This window comes from Phaenicophaeus curvirostris, chromosome 1 (genome assembly GCF_032191515.1).
Source record: "Phaenicophaeus curvirostris isolate KB17595 chromosome 1, BPBGC_Pcur_1.0, whole genome shotgun sequence".
In the NCBI taxonomy this organism is placed as follows: domain Eukaryota; kingdom Metazoa; phylum Chordata; class Aves; order Cuculiformes; family Cuculidae; genus Phaenicophaeus; species Phaenicophaeus curvirostris.
Window position 1 is genome coordinate 113906620 of NC_091392.1, and position 15860 is coordinate 113922479.

Below are 15860 nucleotides of genomic sequence, written 5' to 3' on the forward strand. Positions count from 1 at the left end.
TTCCATTTGCTTAAGGATCTGTAGCTATGGATCTGTTGGTGTTTGATGACTCAAGATGTGAGGATTATACATTTGATAGGTTTGAAATGCAATTGAATTGAACTGCTTACAATAACTGTCTTATGATCTGTAATCTGTATCTGGAAATTGCAAACACCTAGAGGGGGAGGGAAGTGTCTGTCATTGCTGTTCCCTAGTGCCTGCCACAGTTTTGCATAGTTTAAAATGATAGATGCAGTGCCGTATTTACCACATTAACATTTTTGTTTTAGAGTCCAGTGAAAAAAGAAAACATGGATATAACCTTGGAGACTAAATCTGTACTGCAGGAGGAGGATGAAACTCCATTCACTCCCCTGAAGTCAGAAGACAGTGGCATTGGTCTAAGTGCTTCCTCCCCAGAACTCTCTCAACATTTGGGTGTGCCAACTGTGACCCTGGAGAGAGATGATGTCTGGAAGAAAGGAGGGAGCATTCAGAAGACTTTGTATTGCATGCAAGAGTTGGTTGCCAAGTTTTCTAGTAAATACATTTTTGGGGTGCAGTTTCAAGAAACAAGTAATGAAAGCATCTCAGCAATGAATCTGGATGGAAAATACAAAAAAGATAATGGCTACAGATTACCCGAAAGTGCTGGCAAGAAAAAGAGCCCATGGGATGCAAAGCAAATCACTGTACCTCAGTTTAAACAAATGCTCTCTGACTTGTTCTCAGTTCGAGGGTCACCATTCAAGAACAAGAGTCCTAATCCTCTGCCTTCTGACCACAACTCGAGTAATAAAAAAGAAAAAGAGGAAGAAGACTGGGACTTGGAACAGGTGATGCTTGTCTTGGGACCCCTTAGAGATGATTGCAAAGAAGCTTTTGCTGCAGCTTGTCACCTTTTGTTGGATTGTACCACATTCCCAGTCTATCTTTCGGAGGAGGAGATGGAACAGTTGTACCTCTCTCTGTTTCAGATTCCTGGTAAGAAAAATTCCTTTACTGGGCAACTTGAGCACTTGAGGATGCAAATAGCAGTGTGATCTTGGCTACTTGCAAGACGTGACGAGGGCCAGTGACAATGCCTTTTGACAGGGTTGAAGGCAAGTTGCACCTTGCCTACATCAGCATGTGTATTGTGTCTTGCAGCTGAGGTTTAATTTCTATTAAGCTTTTTAAATTCACATTCTTTTGAAAGTTTTCGCTACAAAACTTGTAGCTGAAGGTATGAAAAAACCTTCTGACCTATAGACCTTTGTGGCATGGTTCACGGTTTTCAGGAAATGCATCCCACTCTATCCATGTCTCATCCCTGTTCCCCCTCTCCTACCCACTCCCTCCAAAAAGGAGGTGTTAGAGGAAGATGGGTGTAGGTGGAAAAATAGAGTTCTAAATCATACAAGAAGCAAAACCAGCTCTTTCTCTAACCCTCAGGATTCAAAGGAGTTTGATGTAAATTAATATATAAGAATAATCTTGTATAATTGGATGTCTCTTTGTTCCAGGAATTCAAGTTCATTAGCTTTAGCAGGAGCAGTTATTGGCTTGTGGTTTGGTTGACAAGATATGTTTGTAGTGAATGGAGAGGTGGGAGACTGGAAAATAGGGTTCTTTTCCTCACCTCACTAAAAATTTCTACTGTCTTCCTTAGCTAAGTGATTATATGCCCAGCATCTACATGAGTGAACTGATTGCTTAACTTGGATATTTTTGCATGTTTGCAGTGCCTTTCATGTAGTCAGCAATGGAGCTAAACTTAGAAGGCTTGCTTTCATAATTGTGTTACTTTGGATTATCGTCCTAGGGTTATAGAAGTTTATTTTCAAAATTTTTTTCAACTGGACACCCTGGAGAATACAGTAAGGTTTAAAGCCAAAAGGAGAGAACCTCTGATAATGAAGGTCTAGGCTAAGTGTGATACAGAAGTTGTCTGGTATGGAGAAGGAAGAATGGTCAATTTGTTGTGGTAGTAAAGCAGTTAAAGCATATGGTTTTGAAGTCAGAGGTGTGAACTCATAAGACAGACTGTCTCCAGCCAAGGCCTAATAAAACTCAAGTTATTCACTTAAGAGAGGCAAAGATGACTTGATTTGATGTTAGCCACATCAGTTCCTTGTGTGCTTTGTGGTTTCTGAAACTATATGCCTCAATGCTACCTGAAACAGCATACTTGGATCAGCAGCACTCTGTTGTTGGTTTTGACAACGACAGCTGAAAACCAGCAGCTGTTAAAAGTAGTTGTGAATAAACATAAACTGGAAAGCAGAAATCCAGTGGTTACTGGGTTACTGAGGTCCTGCAAGAGCTTTCTGCTAGGGGAGATAGGGAAAAGACTGTATCTTACTTGAAGTAAGGAATTTGAGGGTAGCATGACAGTTGGACTTGGGCATTCATTTTTGTCTCTTCGTCCTGTGAGCTTGATTGAAGAATTCTTGGAAATGTGACCATAACCTTGAAGTTATTAAAAAACTTTTGTTTCTCACTTATCTTCCGAGGAGGTTGTGAGGCCAGCTTCCCTCTGTGGCTGAAGTCCTTAATGACAATATGCTGTTGTGTGAATGACTGCTATGTTCAGAATGTGTCCATCTTCACACTGCTGGAGGTGATCAACCATTCCCAGTCACTTGCGCTTGTGATAGAAGACAGAATGAAGCGGTACAAGGTGTCTGGCCACAACCCCTTCTTTGGAAAGCTGCAGATGGTCACCCTTCCTCCCATTGCTCCTGGAGTTCTAAAGATCATCTCAGAGAAAACAGATTTCTATCAGGTATCAATTTTCTTTTTCTCTTGTAATGCCCAACTGCACTGAACCTGTAAGGATGGGGTGGAAAAGTGAATGTTATTGGCGTGGATGCTTGGGACAGCATATTTGTGTTACAGTGACACACTGCTGGTTTTTGCTTCCACAAGCATTTGAAAGTAATTGGATTCTTCTTCATATGCTTCCTAACAGGGTATTCAAAAGCAGACGGTTATTTTCAAATTGCTAGTTAGTTTTGTGCCTAAATTCTTGGGGTGTAGGTGTGGTTGATTTCTGACATGAAGCGTTTGGTTTCATTAGCTCGAAAGCTGGACTTCAGGGAAATTTGATACCACTCTTAAAGTTTTCAGATAAGAGAAAATGTTAACAGATGAATAATAATGAAAACATTCTGTTGTCCTTGTTTTGATTATGTATACTCCAAAGATGCTTTGCTTCTCCTGACCATTTATTGATATTGGTGTTGGCAAGGGTTGGTCCCAAGATCTTTTTCTTAATCACCATGTTTCCAGTTGCTGTGCCTGACATGTACAATCTGTTAATTTTTGACCATGAAAACAGAAACAGAAATGCTTTTCTCAATTTCTGGTGTGTGTACATTTGAATTACCTGTCCTGCTACGGTAGGAAAGTTGCATTCCTTTAGGTCTGAGTATATAACCTGAATTCTTGTTCTTTGCTATCCTAAGATGGTTTGGAAATCCTTTGTGGTAATAGAGGGCATTTATGCAATGGGAAGCTTTTAAGTCAGGGAAGAAATGGCACATTATCATTATTATTAATTATTTGTTGTTTTTCCTTAGAGAGTAGCTTGTGTGCTCTGGAATCAGCTGAATAAAGAGACACGGGAGCATCATATTGCCTGTGTGGAACTGTTCTACCGGCTGCACTGCTTGGCACCATCCGCAAACATCTGTGAAGACATTATCTGCCATGCACTTTTGGATCGTGATAAAGTAAGTTGTATATGTGCTGTAGCCTCTTCATCACTGTAGAGTTGTTCCAGTGCTTCCCTAGACTGCCTCCAGTTCCCTTTCACCCGCCCATTGTCACTCCCATGATCCCTCTTTCTTCCGAGAGACTAACAAACTCTGTCTGTGCCTTTACAGTTCTCCATGGGACTACTGCTAAACTTAATCTCTAGCTCCATTAGTCAATGCTAGAGGTTTTTTTAAGTTTCTACCCAAACCATAAAGTATCTAAAATCTCACAGGTTTTGTCAGTATTTCCAAACTGACCCAGTTCTACCAATAACACTAGCATAATTTTATTATGTGTTAATTTTGTAAACTTCATATTCCAACAGAAGACTTTATTACCTTGCAGTGTATGTCAACAGTGTTGACCCTGTGTCCACCTTAGTATTTAGATTTTGTAATAAGTAAGCTGTATTTTAAGTAAACCGGTTATTAATTATTTTACTTGCTGAATTTAATGACAGGACAGTTCTTTAATAACTTACAGTATATTTGTGAGATGTGCCTTGCACAATAAAACTTAAAACAGTCACCTTCAGTCTTTGGTATTGTTTTCATACCTTTGCTCTGCAATTTTGAAACTTAGAAGTCTGGAAATCTTTTAAAAGATTTCAGACAAAATTAGCAGTAACAAACACTGCCTTCTATACCAATGTCTTTCCATTTGGCATTCAGCTTTTAAACCTCCCAAACACAAAACTAAAATGTTTATGCACAAGAGTCCTGAAATACATTTTTACTGTATTGGCACATCTCTTTTAGCTACTACAAACACTGTGGTTCTTAAGTTTTGATTGTGCATTCATGGATACATGGTATTTTGGTTTAGTCTAGTGCAAAACAGAAAAATGCTTTCGCACTGCCTGAGAAGTATTAGCAGTCATCTACACAGTAACTGTTGTTCTGCTAGAGGATTAAAAAAATAAAAACTTTACTCGCAGATAAATCTTAAAAAAAGTACATATATGTCTTGTTTCATTGCCAAGGGGACAAGGCTGGAAGCACTCTTCAGATTCTCTGTCATGTGGCATCTGACCAGAGAGATCCAAGGCAGCAGAGTGACTTCTCACAATCGGTCCTTTGATAGGTATTTTCCATTTCCAGTGGTTTAGACTTCTATTTATATATTTAACTATGTCATGCTTTGTTCTGTTCTTTTCTCTGAGGCAGGAAAAAGTTCTCTGTGGAGAGACCAAAAAATAAGCAAAAGGAAGATCTTCAACTTTCTTGCACTGTTACCTTTACAAAGTACACTATGCATGTTGCGCTTCCTTGTATGGAGGAAGTTTCTGTAAAAATATAAAGAGTTTCATATAAGAAGAGTAGCTTGCAGATGAGTTTTTACATAGCAGACATTGTTTATCATGGAGGGGTTTGGATTTTTTTTTCCCAAAAAAACCAGAACCAGCTACTTATGAAAAAAAATTATTTATTTCGGTTTTACTTCTTGTTTATGAGATCATAATCGTTGTATAAAATGAGACTTCACGAGTCTTTCTAAATAAATATGTGAAAGAACTTTAAAATATGCTGCTTTTCTAGAGTGTATGTATGGCCTTGCATCTACTAGTGCATGTGTACTCGACCTCAACCCAGGAAAGTGTGCATGATCAAGCTGTTGTTAGCAGGCATGAGCCACTGGCTGGTGCTTGCTTGAACATGCATTTTGTCTGTTCCCTGCCACTATTTTGTTGTTTGCATTAACTTTTTTAGGGATTTCAATTGTACTTCTTCATTCTGATTTCTCCACTCAGGTCTCTGTTTGTGGTACTGGACAGTCTCAATTGTTCAGATGGTGCAATTGGTGCTGCAGCACAGGGCTGGCTGATCCGTGCTCTTTCACTTAATGATGTTGCACGGATTCTTGAACCAGTCCTGCTGCTGCTGCTTCATCCAAAGACACAGCGCACGTCCATCCACTACATCAAACAGAAAAATTCAGCAGGTAACACTGTTATTGGACTGAAATTGTAAGTGCTAACATAGCATTGCATACTCCTGAACGCCTACTGTGTGTAGTCTCTGAAGCCGAATGGCATCCTATTGCCCTGAGTTGTCTGGTATCAGTTCCATAGATTCATCCTCATCCAAGTACCTCTAGTGATGCCTAAAACAGAGTTCAGGAGTAAGTTATGCTAGTTGAAGGCCTAATAATCATTTCTGTTAAGGTGGCTGCACCTACACTGTTGGTTTGGATTGCTCCCTGCTTTGCTCTGAGATCTTGCCCCACATTTCTCATTGCTATTCCTAGATCATCCACACTGCATGTGTGTTCTCCAGATCCCTTCTCGAGCAAAACTAGGTCTGCAACCAAATGAAATCCAGGAGCGGTTTGGTGACTATGTCAGTCCAGGAACTGTTCCAGTAGGCAGGATGGCAAATCTTACTTTCTCTACCTAGCCTTGACCCAACACACCGTGCACCCTCAAACCAGGTTTCTTTATTCAGCATCATGTTAAAATAATCAGACAGGTTGTGAGGAATGTCTTGCTGTTTAGAGCACACCACAGAGAAAAGCCCTAATTCTGCTAATTACTAAAAATTGAAGTGTATTTGTCCTAAAAACGTCCATCTTGATTCAAGAGGAGAACTGAGCCCATGTGGCATAAGTCTTGAAATATCTCAGAGTTAGGATGTAGAAGCAGAGAGAGACTGTTTGAAATTGAAGATGACCTGCAGCCACACATTTAGGGCATCTTTACTGTGCCAGGCTGAATTTGACAGCTGAAAGATGGCCATTTTAAGACTCATAATGAGAACCACTGTGAACCACATTTGATGTGTATGTCAGATGTGGAACAAACAAGCGTGGCAGACACCTGTGGGGAGCAGCTGAGGAAGCCTGAGACAGGTATGGAGCCAGGGTTTGTTCCCAGTGTAGAGTCCTTTGAAGGCTGGCGTTCTGATCAGGTTTGGGATGGCTGGGAGCGGTATGGATATGAGACACTGCACCATTTGACACAAGCAGCCAGGGTTGCTTCCTGGAGCAGAGCAGGAAGACAGTGGAGAAGTGTCCAGTAGTTTTGTATAAAGAAAATTCCATGTTATCTGTCTGTCTCATTACTGTTAACCTAACTTGCATAATTGATTTTCTGTCTTGATTGGCAAGTAGTTAGCATCCAAAGGGACCTGTTTATTAGATGCTGTACAAACACAGAGCTAATATATTCCTTTCTTGTTCTGCAGCATGTAATCAAGAAAAACATTAGCTCTAAATAATAAATTAAATAATAATAATAATAAATAAAATAATAAATTATTATATATAATAATCAATAATAAATTATTATATATAGTAATCAATGCTAAATTAAATAAATTAAAATAATAAATTAAAACTTCCTCTGTTGCTATCCTTCTCATTCCCCTCCTGATCTCAACAAACATTTTGTGCTCAGGAAGCATTAAAAAAATTCTAGAGAATCGTAGCATAAGAGAAACAGCATGTGCTTTATGTTTTCATCCTGTTCTCTTGTGCTTACGATAGGTTAGGACTGCTCTACCACTTTAAAAAAAAGGAAATTATTGCCTTAACCTTTTTTTAGCTCCAGTCATTACGATTAATAGTAGACTAGAGCAGAGTGGCCTTTTAACCTTTTTTTGTTTCTTACAATAATTTATTGACCATAAAGTGTATTATGTGAAATGGATGATTATATGTTCCTTTTGAAAAAAATAATTTTTTTTCAGAAGATATACGTGATTGGCTTGGCAAGAAAAAGGCCTCTTTGAAAGAGTCTGGCATCTCTGAGAGCAATTCTGAGGAAAACTTTCCATTGAGCCAGTTCACTGCTCTGGATAGAGAAGCCATTTGGGCAGAAGTGGAAAAAGATCCAGAGAAGCTGGAGTTAAAACCTGAGCAGTCTGAAAATCACAGCTCTTATAATCCAGTAACTTCACATGAAGCAGATGGTGACCAAGATAACAGTGAGCACACAGAATCAGCAGACACCAGCACAGGCCATGACAGTGAAAATACATCCTCTTTTTCCCCTTCTCTGGAGCTGCAAGAAGTGAGCAGTGAGGAAAATGACAGTGCTGCATCCAACAGCAAAGAGACTGCAAACCATGTGAATTCTCTCAACCCATTCCTTCCTGAAAGCTCCAAATCCAGTGTAGCGCTAAACCTCGTGCGTGCTGACTCTGAGAGGACTCAAGCATCAGAGTCCCTGTCAAGTGATGAGGAGGCGGACTTGGAACTCCAGGAGATTACCCATTCTAGGTTGCTCAAGCAGCAGAAGGAAAGACAGGAGATGATTGAGGCTCTGTTCAAACACATGCTGTTATATTTGCAGCCTTATGATTCTAAGAGGGTATTATATGCTTTTTCTGTTCTGGAGGCAGTGCTTAAAACAAACCCTAAAGAATTTATTGAAGCTGTAGCTAGTACAAGCATGGACACCAGCTCCACCGCACATCTGAATCTTATTTACAATCTTTTAGCTCGCCATCAGGAAGCTCTTGTAGGGCAGAGTTTTTATGGCAAGCTTCAGACTCAGTCCCCAACTATGTGTCCCCATTCTCTTCTAATAGAATTGCTCACTTACCTCTGTCTTAGTTTTCTGCGCTCGTATTATCCATGCTACTTGAAGGTCACACAGAGAGATGTGCTTGGCAACAGAGATGTTCAGGTGAAAAGTGTGGAAGTGTTGATTAGAATGATGACCCAGCTAGCTACCATGGCAAAGGCAGCAGAGAATAAGAACGTGGAATTCATACGCAGTTTGCTAGGAAGATGCAAAGTTCAGGAGTTTGTTCTTCTTTCTTTGTCTGCATCTATGTATATAAGTCAGAAGCGTTATGAACTGCTTATGGCAGATGGAGCTAATAATATTCCTGAAGAAGAAGTCTTTGAAGAAAGCCTAATCAATTTTGGGCATGATCAAATATGGAGCGAACACCCACTCCAGATTGAGTTGCTGAAGCTCTTGCAGGTATTGATTGTCTTGGAGCACCATCTTGGACAGACGCATGAGGACCAGGAGAATCAGCCAGACCTCTCTAAGGAATGGCAGCAGGCTCTTAATTTCCAGCAGGCTATTGGTGCAATGCAGTATGTCTATCCACATCCAATAACTTCACAGGGACTATTTGTATCTGCTGTGGTTAGAGGTTTGCAACCAGAGTACGGCCATGGGATGCATCCCACTTGGGTAGGCTTAGTCACATGTTCCCTGCCCTATTTTGGGAAGTCTTTAGGCTGGACTGTGGCACCATTTGTTGTACAGATATGTAAAAACCTGGATGAGCTTGTCAAACAGTATGAAAATGAAGCTGTGAAGTCCTCTGCAAAAACATCTGCAAGGTAAGAGTCTGCAGTATAGGATTTATTATGCTGAAAATTTCCCTTTACTACACAGTAGTGCATAGTAACTTACTGGTTTAAAGTTGTAGCTCCCAGGGTCTGATCCGCAAACTCTGCTGCATGTGCAACCATCTATCCCTTGAGCGCAGGTGAAGTGGAGGCGGTATTTTGGCAGCAGGACTCACTGTTGTTGGAGGCAGAGGGGAAAGGGGACCAACAGGAAAAATGAACAGCAGCTGTAATATTTCTTGTCCTCATCTGCCTACCATCCAAGTGAGAAAGAAGTTCCCAGTTAATACAAGACTGAGGATTCTGGTGGGCTAATCAAGGAGAGACACCTCGGAGAAGAAAAATACTGTGATACTGTTCAGAACAGGCAGTAAGTGAAATGAGCAGGGAAGAATAATTGCATGCTAAAGACCTATGGTTAGGCGGGGAATAATATTCTAAAAGATCTAGACAAAGAAATGGGATTGTCCAAGCATAGTTTGTGAATCCTTTGTTTTGATGTTCCTGCCTAGTCATTCCAGTATTCTGTTAACTGTTGAATATAAAGATATTTCTACTGCAATTTTTGATGAAGAAAATACCACTTTACCCGTTAACCTTCCTTTTTGTTGTCTGTTTTCCCCCCCCTACAGCTTAACTTCTAAACGAGAAAATGTTACACCCGATTACCCACTAACCCTTTTGGAAGGTCTGACAACCATTGGTCACTTCTGCCTTCTGGATCATCCCAATCAAACTAAAAAGGTAAGTGCTTAATGCCTGCCATGCTCTTGAGCCTTGGCACCAATTTGTGAGAGCATGCATCCCTTTTTCATTCAGATGTAAATATAAGTGGTAAAGTGGTGCTTGTAGGAGAAGATAACATTAAAGAAGCCACTTGGCACATCAAAGGAAGTGAAGTAAGTAAAAATGTAAGGGAGGAAAACTGAACTTAATATTTTTTATTTGAAGACAGGAAAGGCAATTTTAAGCAGATGTTCGCGATGATCTTGGTCACGCTAATATTAATCCTGTGTGGCTTGTTTACAGTTTCTGTGTCATTAATGAAGTCATCTATTTTCATTTGAGCTGATAACATGCTGATGTGTTCTCTACAGATTTTATTCCTATAGCATCAGTTAGAAGAGGATGTTATCCTAATAATTTCCTAGACAAATCAATTCTCTGTGCCAAAATAGTGAACAGCAAATTCAGTAAACTCTAATAGCAACAGAATATTTCAGAAATAGAACAGCTGAATTATTTTTAAAGTTGTCATTACAGAAGTTCACTATAATTCTCCTAATTGTAGGATAAAAGCGGTCACTCTGGTGCAAAATAATAATGTTTTGGTGTTTTGGTTTTGTTTTTTTTTTTTTGCCTAGTCACCATGTTTAGCTGAACCTGCAAACCTGAGAAATGCTAGGAATGCCGTTTTGGAAGAGTTGCCTCGCATTATTAATACCATGTCACTTCTTTGGAGTGTTATAAAGAGGGAAGACTCTCAAAAAAGACCAACTGACTTCTTTGGAACAACTAAAGGCTCTTCTTCAGTCTACTTTAAAGCAACCAAAGTAGGATTTCTTTTCAACTACTGTGTATCTCATCATCCTTATCATCCCATCCCTCACCAGTGCATTTTGCATAGAGTTCGTAGGAATAGTTTTGCCATTGGCCCACGTGACTGATACTGGGCCACAAAGAATTTTTTTGAGAACTCTTATGAGCTACAGACTTCCACAGTACCTACCTACAAAAGTTGATTTTTCCATGTTCTTTTTGCCCATCTGCATCCTTACCTGTTCTGTTCAATGTTTTGCTTTTCTGTGAGCTTCGGTTAATAGCTGCTGTAAAGCCAGCCACCTCTGAATTGTCTGTGCCTTCCACAGGCAGCAGAACATGTACCCAAAGAAATGAAAATACTAGACTTTTCCCTTTGCTGTGGATATTGGTAAATCATACTAGCAAAAATGTTTGAAGGAAAAGAGAGAATATAACACAAGAAGCTATTTTTTCCATTTTGCCATCTGTTTTCCAACAAATCTGCCTTCCATCTGTAAGAAGGATACACAAACGCGTAAACAAATGACAAAACTAGTCTGACTGCCACATATATAAAGAGGATCTTCTGTTCTTGTGTATTTTCTGAACATCTTGGGAAAAGGAATAATGTTTTACAGACCATGAGACAGCTTTTGTCTTACAAAGTTTATCATTGACAGTTACTTTTTTTCTCTCTTTAGACTTTAAGAACTAAAATACTGGACTTCATAAATCCATTGACAGCACAACTTGGAATCCAGTTGATGGCAGCAATTGCAGCAGTATGGAATAGCAAGAAGCCTCATAGGAATCAAAGTAAAATCAAGGTGAAACTAAAGAAAGACGTCCTTAGTTTTCCAGTTTAAAGGCAAATGTTACATTTATATGATCAGTTCTAAACTCTGGGCTTGTTTATAGATTAATTGGTGGTTTTTTACGTGTTATAATAGCAAGCCACTGGAAACGCTCTTATTTATACGCAATTCCACAGAGCAGCAGGTCTACCTTGAATTAAGGAAGTAATCAAATAAAAAGAACAGTGTGGCTATTTGATAGTATAGGCGTTTTTTTAAATTCAATACTGAATTGCAGTCTTAGGATTGCAACTTGTCAGCTGTATTTTAAAGACCTTCAATCAGCTCCATTTCCAGAGAAAAGTTGCAGTTGTAGTATTCTCTGGAACTAAGCATTTATTCTGACTAGTACACATCTTTCTTGTCTCCTTTCGTTTGAGTATAATGAAGTTGTTTTCATAATGGTGTTGGGAGATCTGTATATGGCAAATTGTTGCATGCTTGATTTAACTTGCCTAATTTATGTTTTGTATAAATATTGGTATTTGAGTAATAACACAAAAAAATGCTTTTTCAACTTGTTTTGCCTGGTACGGTCGTCTGAGGGGTGTGTCTTTTATTTTGTTTTGTCAGATTCTTCCAGTGGCTAGTGCATCTCAGCTTATTCTTGTGGACTTAATATGTGCACTTAACACATTGAAAATTGACACTATATTACATCTAGTCAAAGAGGTAGTCAAGAAACCATCACAAATCAAGGGCGAAGAGGTAAACATGAAGATAATTCCATTTTCTTAATATATTCTATCCTGGATCTATTCTAATGTGTCTTCTAAATATAGTTAGAAGGAAAGTTGGTAGGGTTTGTTGGTTTGTTTGTTTTAATGTATGATTCCTTTTTGCTGCTGTGAGTTTCTGTGTTTTGATCCATCAGTGTAAATAGGCCCTTCACAGTATTTTGCTAGAGAAGTTGCAGGTAATGAAAAAGTGTGGGGTCCTCCACTACCAAAAATGCTGCCAATTTTCATAAAGCTGCTGCTGCAGATACACAACTCAGTGGCTCACTTCCATCTTTCTAACCTTATCTGAACAGTTAGAAATACTTCACATTGAGTCTGCTATCTTCTGATTGGCTTTCAAGGATACCAGTTTTGCTACTACGCACACCATTGTAGGAGCCCCTACAGCTCTGAATAAACTGTGGCAGGTATTCCAAAGTAATGTGACTGCTTCTGAGCTACGGTCCTCTATTCAAGCTCTGAATTCCCTTGTACTGCTGCATAGATAGTTTTATCATAGTTGGTCACCTGTTGGAGTACAAGTGGCTCCTAAGGAAGGGTATGTTAACCAATAAACACAAGTATTCAAGAGCTTGGACTTCTTTTCTTCCTGATGGCAAATAATTTTGGGTTTGCTTCTATTTTTCAGAAATCGTCTCTTGTAGATATTCCAATGTTGCAGTTCAGTTATGCTTTCATTCAAAGGTAATTCAACCATTATAAAAGAGAATTTTCTGTTAGACTCCAGTTAGGATAACACCCAGCATCTCTATTTGTACTTTACTTTGATCTTCATGTCACAGTGTCACAAAAGACAATTATGTAGGAAATGGTTATCACCACTTGGTTGTTATGTGACAGATAGACACAGGACATTGATCTGTTGATAATGCCAGTCTGAAAGCCTCATTTTATACTAATGGAGCAACATACTTCAGGCATCTTTTTAGCAAGAAACTTGTATAATATCTTATGGTCTTTCTCCTTATCTAGTCTGTGTTGCTAGATGAATGGATAGAGAAGCTAGATGAATGGATAGAGAACCTCTACATTCAGTAAAACAGCTGTGGCTGCAGTTTGTATTGGACATGGAGTGGGTCAGGCAGTCAATTGGAAATACTCCTTTGATCAAAACTCTTCTTCAGATACTTGGCTTTTCTCATATGGAAGCCTTGGGATGTATCAGACTGTACAATATCCTGCAATAAGGTGTAGAGATAAAGTAAACTGGTGTGCAGTGGAGTGTTTAGCTGAACTTGATTCCTTTTCCTTCCCTTGAAGACCCAGCTGTCTTACAGTGCTGGCCAGCGTACTGCATGTGCTGCTAGCATTTACTGACATATGCTCATTGCCTCTGCTGCGAGATATTTATACCATGTTGTTGGATCAGTTAGGAAAGGGCAGGATGTAAAGGACAAATATTGATGAAAGCTTTTAGGCCACCAAGTTACACATGTATGTTGTATTTTTGTTTTTTTCCTTAACTCTAACTTCAGCCTTGGGTGCATTTTGATATTGTTTTTTTGGCAGACTGCCTGTCTCAGCCTTGCAAGAGAACTTCCAGTCTTTATTAGGACTTCTCAAAGAATCTGTGCAGTTGAATTTGGCTCCTCCTGGACACTTTCTTCTTCTCAGGTAAGGCATAAGGAATAAGAAGGTTTATAGATGCATTGAGTAGACCTGTCCCATTACTAACTCTGAGTGAATTGATTTTCCCACAGCACTCTGAATGACTTTGTGACTAGGACACCTACTCTAGAAAACAAAAAAGACCAAAAAGACTTGCAGGTACAGTGTATACATGTATACTTTTTAGTTTATATATCTGGCACTGTACATCTAAGTAAAAGTGGAGATGCCTTGATCTGTACTTGGTATCTGAATTCACCTGTGCTTCTGGAATGTGTGAATGTGCATCCAAAAGTTTTAGCTTAGGCCTGGTAAATACAGGAGACTCAAGTGCAGGAGTAGTGATGTATAGAACATTTCTAACTAAATTTTGTCAAAAAATGCGTGAAATTGCAGTGGTAACTATGGACTTCTCAAAACTGTTTGCCCTGGCTAATTTTATGATTTTTCTCAGTTTAAATCATAACACAAGTGTGATGTCATGAGTTCATGTCATAGATGTAAGCACTGGAATTTCAAAACTATCTAGGAAAATTAGTAGCATAATTATCCTTGAAGCTCATAGCTGTGTTTGACAATGTAAATGTCTGCCAGCTCAACTTTTATGGAAGGAAGAGGTGGAGCGGAACAGAATTATCTTCCTATTCTGATTGTGATTTCACCAGAACTGTTTAAGTACTGCCTCTGTGGACGTGGTTTTGGCTGCAGGCCAATTTAATGCTGCATATGACATGAGACAGTGTTATGGTTACAGTACTCCTATGTGCCAACAGAGAAGTTAAGTCTCCACTTCTGCTTCCGAGACTTGTCAGGAAAATGATGATGATAAAAAGATAGATTTGCCATCTTACCATCTCATAGCCTCTTCACAAATGACCTCTGCTTTGCTTTGGATACTTGGGATTTGGTTTCGTTAGAGTGACCAGCTTTTCATTTCACTGGGAAATAAATATGCTGAAGAATGACTATTCATATAGTTTGATGCTATGTCTTGCTTACCTCTAATGGAAAAAAATAAATATGACCAGCCAGGTTATATATAAAACCCTGGCTCACTTCATGCTCTGCCTCCTCTAATGTTCTCCAATTATTAAAGGAATAAAAAGAAGCAGTGTTCAAAACAATAAAGGCATTAGTATGCCATTGCTATGGGGCTGAACAATTCAGATCATGTCTTTGACAAATGACAGTTAATGTGTGAAGTGTGGCAGGACCAATGCTAATTTGATTGTGTGCTAATGGTAATGGCTTGCAAGGAAAATCATGACTAAAAACTCCTAAGCTAATTTAAAGTTTTTCTTTCTTCTCATTTTCTTGCCTGTTCTTATTTGAAGTGAGTAGTAATTAGTTATCTTGAGAGCACAGTTAAATAGGAGAAATATTTGTGTTTCTAAGAGATAAAAGTGCCTGCTTCTGAACGTTCCATGTAAACAGTACTTCACCAGATTGGCCACGTGATGACAGGTTACATCTGATGCCATATTCTCTGATTATGTTATAGGAGGTGACCCAAAAAATTTTGGAGGCTGTAGGGACTGTCGCTGGCTCTTCTCTGGAACAGACTAGCTGGCTGAGCCGGAACTTAGAAGTGAAAGCTCAGCCTCAGATTTTACCAGATGACTTCAACATTGAAGATGTGAATGGTAATGTGGTTTTGTCTGACTTTTCATTGCTTTCTCTCCTGTGCTTAAGTCAGTGAAGAGTACAGGTGTTTGATAGTGTGTAGTTTGCGTGAGATGGGAGTAATACAGAAAAAAAGTAAAATGAAAACTATGCATTATCCTGCAATAACAGTGCTGGCCTAAGTGGATTTAGTAAATATGTGCAGATTGCATACAGTTCAGAGGAAAACTTACTGCAGGTGCAAGCAATACATGAGACAGAACAGCATGGGACATAAGGTACATTATTGTGGTAAAATAACAGCTTTGTTTGGGAAGAAAATTAAGAAAGAGTAAAATTTAAACATGTCTGAAGGAAAAACTAAATTATTTTTCCTCTTTTAGATACATCAGTGGCACCATCTTCAATGGTTTCTGCCTCTGCTCCTTCAATATACAGTGTCCAAGCTCTTTCTCTCCTTGCAGAAGTAAGTAGGAACCAG

At 39.1% G+C, this 15860-nt stretch overlaps 2 protein-coding genes across 3 annotated transcripts in view; one reads left to right on the plus strand and one right to left on the minus strand.

The window, feature by feature from the left end:
- SETD4 (SET domain containing 4) overlaps nt 1-15860 on the minus strand; it is an 89262-nt gene that overhangs the window by 55136 nt on the left and 18266 nt on the right. The gene's annotated exons all lie outside the window — the stretch shown is intronic.
- Nucleotides 1-15860, plus strand: part of DOP1B (DOP1 leucine zipper like protein B) — a 53290-nt gene that overhangs the window by 26730 nt on the left and 10700 nt on the right. The window contains exons 14-28 of one of the 2 annotated variants that reach the window (XM_069871542.1): nt 273-966; nt 2478-2749; nt 3546-3698; nt 4706-4806; nt 5474-5664; nt 7410-9024; nt 9666-9777; nt 10398-10586; nt 11256-11381; nt 11982-12116; nt 12777-12832; nt 13658-13762; nt 13849-13915; nt 15258-15399; nt 15763-15845. In XM_069871542.1, coding sequence (XP_069727643.1) covers nt 273-966; nt 2478-2749; nt 3546-3698; nt 4706-4806; nt 5474-5664; nt 7410-9024; nt 9666-9777; nt 10398-10586; nt 11256-11381; nt 11982-12116; nt 12777-12832; nt 13658-13762; nt 13849-13915; nt 15258-15399; nt 15763-15845 — 4041 coding nt within the window. The remainder of the gene's footprint in view (nt 1-272; nt 967-2477; nt 2750-3545; nt 3699-4705; nt 4807-5473; nt 5665-7409; nt 9025-9665; nt 9778-10397; nt 10587-11255; nt 11382-11981; nt 12117-12776; nt 12833-13657; nt 13763-13848; nt 13916-15257; nt 15400-15762; nt 15846-15860) is intronic. The other variant, XM_069871551.1, reaches the window with a different exon arrangement.